Source organism: Ipomoea nil, unplaced genomic scaffold (genome assembly GCF_001879475.1).
Source record: "Ipomoea nil cultivar Tokyo-kokei standard unplaced genomic scaffold, Asagao_1.1 scaffold1026, whole genome shotgun sequence".
In the NCBI taxonomy this organism is placed as follows: Eukaryota; Viridiplantae; Streptophyta; class Magnoliopsida; order Solanales; family Convolvulaceae; genus Ipomoea; species Ipomoea nil.
The window spans coordinates 651,703-658,397 of NW_017617454.1; the positions used below are offsets into that span (position 1 = coordinate 651,703).

The 6,695-nt window shown below is 35.9% G+C and overlaps 1 protein-coding gene across 1 annotated transcript; it reads left to right on the forward strand.

The window, feature by feature from the left end:
* Positions 1 to 2,060: 2,060 nt before the first annotated feature.
* Positions 2,061 to 2,996, forward strand: LOC109180213 (metalloendoproteinase 2-MMP-like). The gene has a single exon (XM_019329702.1). It carries the CDS (start codon positions 2,061 to 2,063, stop codon positions 2,994 to 2,996), a length of 936 nt encoding a protein of 311 aa, XP_019185247.1.
* The last annotated feature ends 3,699 nt before the right edge of the window (positions 2,997 to 6,695 follow it).

The following is a 6,695-nucleotide window of genomic DNA, read 5'->3' on the forward strand; positions in this document are numbered from 1 at the left end:
CTTCATTACTTAGTTGGACTTTAATTGGAACCAAAAATTGATTATTTAGTATGTCCAACTAATGGTGGGGAATTATGTCTTCATTTGTTAGTTGGTCAATAAATCAATTATGAGTATGTATATTATTAAGTTCATTTTATTAATTTCGCTGAAGAATGTTTTAATCAGTGGGAGTGATCATTTAGAAAAAGATCATTAAGATACTCCACTAAAGCTTATGGATTTAATTGGCTTCATACGTTTCAAATTGGATTGTATGTTAGACAATAAGTCCAAAAGATTCCACAAGTATTAATCTTGTATTTGTTCATATAAATTCATAAGTTCAAATTATTGAACATTTGGTTGTGCAACATATTTATGAAAATGTTGTAACAATATTAAGGAATTTATTAGAACAAAAGCATTTAACTTGTGGTGCACTGTAATTTAATAAATTCTTCGGTGATTAATAGAGTTTTTAGTTTCTTCAAAATTGATCCTGAGCCATTTTGGTTTGTAAGGCTTAAAACAATTTTGTGGGACATATAAGTAAGACTCATTATGTTCAGTTCATTTAAAGTGGACATTGAAGTTATTTGGGAAGTTATGGTGTATGATTAAGATTCCAATTTTATGGACTTAGACCTTTGGTTTATTGCCTAAGTTATTGGAATGCTTCAGTGACTTGACTATCTTTTGACTATTTTTGATGAGTGGGAGTGACAGACGTGTCAACTCCAAGCTCTTAGCTGTTAGAGATAGTACTTAAAGTTAACTTATAAAGAAGTCATGGAATATAGTTAGCATTATGCTAACATTAAGAGATCTCTACTTAAGGCATGCTTATAAAGTTTTAGAGATCATACAGTGTACTCTTTTGTACAATTTGGATGCGTTTTCTCCTTCAGTTGTGCACATAATGTATTTTGAGAAACATCCCTTAAGGTACTGAGAATAAACATAGGGTTTGTTCATAAAGGACCTAAGTTGAAGAATTAAAATGCATGTGACCATAATGGATACTACTCTGATTAAATAGAGGACATATCACTATGATTCGTGTGTTTTGTTCTTTGATGATGGTTGTGCTGGAACTTGCACCAAGTGGGAGAATGTAAGATTTTCCCTTATAATATATATTGATATTATATATTAGGGCCTTAGTTAAGTGGTGCAAGTTGACTAGGCTTATTAAGTGGTGTGGTTGGACTTAATAACTAGTAGTTGTTAGTCAACCAAACTCCGTGCCTAATATAATCCTGTATTGATGAGATACAGGATGGTTGTTGTTAGCACATTCAGTTACGGTACTCAGACCGCTCAGTAGACACCAATACACCATCTAGGGTTCTGAGTTAGGTCTGAGGCAAAACATGACTGACGGTCTACCGTTAAGAGGCAACACAACAACCGTTAAGAGGCAACACAACAGGAACATCAACTATGGCTGGAGATCGACATGGCTACGCTTCCGCTATCATACGAGGTTAGGTTTCTTGTATACTATGGTTCATATAGTTAGACTATTGTATATCTAACACCAACGCCATTCTCATAAGTCCTCCTTTCACCGGCAGTGACAATTACAGAACATTGAGCATTGCGATGCGTATTGCTCTAGAGGTAAAGAACAAATGGAGCTGAGCGTCATTGAAGGAAGCATCGCCGCGCCGGATCGATACGCTGCATGGAGGCGATGCAATCATGATCTGCTCATGGATTTGCAGGTCCGTTCATCCACAGAGCATTATATATGTACATGGATAATGCCAAAGAAGTCTGGAACGAAGAAACGATTTGCTCAGCAAGATCCACAACGGATTCCATGCTTGCAGAATGAGATTTATTGTTTGCAATGTTGCAAAAACAAGAAAATTAATTTTATTAGTCTTATTAGGACGTGTTCCAAAATTAAAGGAATCAAATTACTGCAAATGGGAATAAATAACTACGTTACTATATATAAATGCATAATTATCATACGCGTTTTAAAGTAATTATAGTAAGTAAATCGCATCAATCAATCAATCAAAGATAAATACTACAATTTTTTTCCAAGTTTTTCATATCACCTAACAATGTCACTCAAAGCCTCTCCGCTACTCTCATGTGTATGCTTACTTCTCGTCCTATTCCCTTCCCACGCAGAGCCGCCGACAGCGCCGGCTGCAGGGGAGAAACCACCTTCCGCATTCGAGTTTATCAAACGTTTGCAAGGATGTCGGAAAGGTGACAACGTTGAAGGGCTAAAACATCTCAAGAATTATCTTAAAAGGTTTGGTTATTTGGACGATTTTTTCACTATCAATGGAGAAGAGGAAAATGATGGTTTCGATGATTTCCTAGAGTCAGCCGTCAAAACTTACCAGAGCAATCACCGCCTCAATGCCACCGGAGTTTTGGACGCGGAAACCGTGTCGCTGATGGCGACGCCGCGGTGTGGGGTGGCGGATATAGTCAACGGCCAGAACTTGATGCAGCGTCGCCGCCGCCGGCTCGGATCCTTTCACGCCGTTTCGCGTTACGTTTTCTTCGACGGCGAGCTGAGGTGGCCGGACGGAGTGAGCCTCCTTACATATGGATTCGCACCCGGCACGCCTCCGGAGTTCTCCCCCCAGGTGGCAATGGCGTTCACGGAATGGACCGCCAAGAGCCATTTCTCGTTCGCCGAAACCGACTACGCAAACGCTGATCTAAAGATTGCTTTGTTCGTCGGCGATCACGGCGATGGGCTCCCATTTGACGGCCCCTCCGGAGTCCTGGCCCACGCCAAAGCACCCACCGGCGGCACGTTTCACATCGATGCTGACGAGGCTTGGTCCGCAGATCCTTCGCAGGACCAGTATGATATCCAGTCCGTAGCGTTGCATGAAATCGGACACCTCCTCGGACTTGCTCATAGTACCGTACCCGAATCTGTCATGTGGCCATCTATTAATGTTGGTGTCAAGCACAGAGTATTGCACGAGGACGATGTTCAAGGAATCAGAGCTCTTTATTCCCAACCAGCCTAGTCCCTAGTTTCTTTCTGATTGATTCATCGTACAAGCTACAACAACAATAATTAGATTTCTTGCTTAATATTAATAATTTTATGTAATTCGTATATCTACATCTACATCTATCTACATACATACAATACAATTTTAATAAGAGTGAATAATGTTAGGTGCTGGAATCAAAAAATGTCCCTCTTATTGTTTCTTAAAATGAATGGTTCATATTATTTTAATTTTATTATTTTTTTTTTAATGATTTTTCTTATTTACCCTTTATTATATTATTTTCTTCCTTTAAATAACCTAAATTCCGTTAGTATAAACTTTAGTAACGGAATATTCTTTTAACTATTTATTTTTTTTAACTTACTCATTAATTTATATAAGAAAAGTTTTAGGTTCGAACCTCATTCCGATTATTGTTAAACATATACTACGAATATTTTAAAATGTATTAAAATAATATATAAATATAAAATTTAACATAAATTTTAGTCAAATAATTAGTCCGACTAAATACGTAACATTCAAAGTCCCCCTTAACAATCCCCTGGGGTCAGGAGCAAAGCAGATCCTTTGCCTCGGGGGGAGTATGCGTTCGTGCATTCAACTTAAGTCTATACATCCATTATCCCCTTAACAGTATTGAATGTTATTTATCCAATGTTAGAGCATCACACTAGTTGGGGAGAATTGGTGGATAATGTAAGAGTGATTAGGAAAGAGAAGATGGGAGGGAAGTGAAAAAAAAAATTGCAAAATAGAATTTTAAAAAGAAAAAAAAAAGTGAATATTTATGGTTGTCAGGCGCGCCCCCTGCAGCTGGGCGCATTGGTGACAGTCACGCATGGCTGTCACCAGTAGCATAAATTGAGTAGGCCCCACAAATTCTGCATTCTTCCCAACATTTGCAGGAGGAGCTCAAAATTCTCTCACCTACACTCTCTCTCTTCCATGTAGATCAAAATTTCTTGTGTACCGTGAAATCTTCTTTGGTGTGGATGCTCTTAAGAACAGAGGATAAAGGAAGCTTAATGAATGCTTTACTAATCCTTTGCCCAAAGAAGGTAAATAAACCTTAAAGAAAAAGGCGTAAAACCGATGGAAAGATGCCTGTTTAAGTTAGCCTACTTTAAAACGACTAACCCCTATATTCTAGAACAGCTCTTTGTCCTCTCAAGCGCCGAGGGCTTAGGGCAAGGGCTGCAAGGAAGGAACGTTTGAATCAAAGATTATAAATCAAGAATTTTAAAAATCATTTGATTTTTATGTATTAAAAAAAACACACAAATTTAGGTTAAGTTTTATTACCAGGACTATGTGGTCTAATGGTACCCGGGTTGGACTTCCATTTGGAAGATTATGAGTTTGAGCCCCAGTGGAGGTTTTTTGTGTTTCGTGTTTCAGTAGGTTGAGAAAGTATATGAACAGATACTAGAGCCAGTAACTTTAAAAAAAAAAAAGGTTAAGTTTTATTATTTTTTTTCGTTTAATTAATCTTCTTTTGATTATTTTTTTTTTTTGAAAATCTTCTTTTGATTATTTAGATCAAAACAAAACTTAATATTTCAATTATACTTTTACATTTATTTTAGTGACAATATAATCACTCTCATATATTATATTACATTTATATACTTTAAATTACCAATTTAAATAAACAAAATCAATATTTATTTACCTTACGATTAAACTTACGGAAGATTACGAATAAGATCAAGCTGACAGCACTTAACACCGCGAGAAAACAATAATAATTATCTAAATGGGCTTCCTTTTTTTTTTTTTTTATAAACAAAACTTTATTGAGCAAAGGAATTAAAATGTCTTATAACTGATGGTCCAAAAGTGATCATAACTTATACTCAGCCCTTGAGATTGAGCCTATACTAATATAAAGAAACTAAAATAACGGATGGACCCAAACCCTAACAGGCCAGACCTAAAGAATGAAAGAATAAAATAATGGACCCAAACACAACTAATAGGTCAGATCAAAGAAATAATAAATGAAGAAAAATAAATAAATAAACGGGCTTCCTTCATATCATCAGAAAACCACCCATGCTGATTTGCCGGGCAAATTATGCTCTGGACCCGTGTCCACAATTCATTGTGGACACGGGCCCAAAACGACGTCGTTTTTTTTTTAAAAACATGTCATTTAGTTATAAAAAAAAAAAAAAAAAAAATCGCGCGTGTTTTGCCGTTAATGGTGTTAACGGCGTTTAGACCTGGCAATTATGGACACGACCCGTTAACACGACACGAAATCGGACACGAAAATAACAAGTTAGTGTTTAGCCTTAACATGTCCCAGGTCATTAACGGGTTGACCTGTTAAGGACCCGTTATGCTTCGTGTCTTAACGGGTCAACCTGTTAAACCTATTAAGAACCTGTTTAACCCGTTAATATTATCGTGTTAACCCGTTTGCACGAACCCGTTTACACAAACCTGTTTAGAACCCGCTAAGAACCATTGTTATGAATGAGATTACAATGAACATGAGTACATGACTAAGGATGAATTTACTACATAGGCTAAAATAATCCTCAACCAATTATTGATGTTCAACAATATGAAGTTTGAATTTTTATTGTGTTCAATTTTATTCTAAAACTAGCATGGACTTCTTTAATTATGATTTTTGGATGTTATTTTATCATTTTATAAATGTTATAAATTGAATATTTTTTTTAGTTTGTTTGATGGATTGAATTGTAGGTTTTATTTCTTTTATATATAATTTAACTTTAAATTTTAATTTTTTTAATATATTAATAGGTTTAGTGGGTTTAAATGTGTTTCGTGTCGACACGACCCGAAACCTATTAACAAAACATATATATTTGTCGTGTCAACCCATTAACAAATCGTATTCGTGTACGTGTTATAAATTTGAACTCGTTAACCTTATCGTGTCGTGTTCGTGTTTAGTCTTATCGTGTTCGTGTTATTATCGTGTCGACCCGTTAACGAACCCTTATACACAAATTGCCAGGTCTAACGGCGTTAGTTTTTTTTGGATTATGAATGTACAGTTATGCCGTTATGAATAGGCCTGAGCATCGGTCGGATTCGGACGGATCGGATGTCCAATCCGTCCATCCGATCGGATTTCGGATTTCTTTGTACCCCCCTATCCGTTTAATTTTTTGGAGAGATCCTATCGGATTGCATAGGTTCGGATTTCGGATATCCGTTGTCGAATTTCGGATTGAAATCGGATATAATAAATTAAAATAAAACAAATTCTAAATTCTAAAAATTCTAAAATAGATAAAAGTAATACTGAGTTTCATTACCATAGCGTAGCAACTAGCAAAACATACTACTATACATCTATAACAGTTTCAAACTAAGTTAATAATTACATATTTTCGAATTTCAATGATTATACAAAAAATCATAGACTTGAGCTGTCAGCACCGGTACTCTTCAGTTCTTCTTCAGCAATTCAGCAAAATCAACACTAATCTAGTCATCTAGATAATCTACTATTCTTCCTGCTAGTATTCAAACTTAAAATGATATTAGTGTTTAGAGTTTAGAAAACAGACAATCAGACATTTAGAGTAACAATACTAAGCAATTATACACTACGCTAAGTGGCTCAGAGTGCATTTTTCCATATCAAGTAAGAATGTGGGCAAATTGCTCTGAATGTGTTATATTAACACATTGGCAACATACCAACTCCATTCCATTTAT

Bases quoted from the DNA above. Each gene is read 5' to 3' on its own strand.
- LOC109180213 (XM_019329702.1), top strand. From the start codon at position 2,061: ATGTCACTCAAAGCCTCTCCGCTACTCTCATGTGTATGCTTACTTCTC.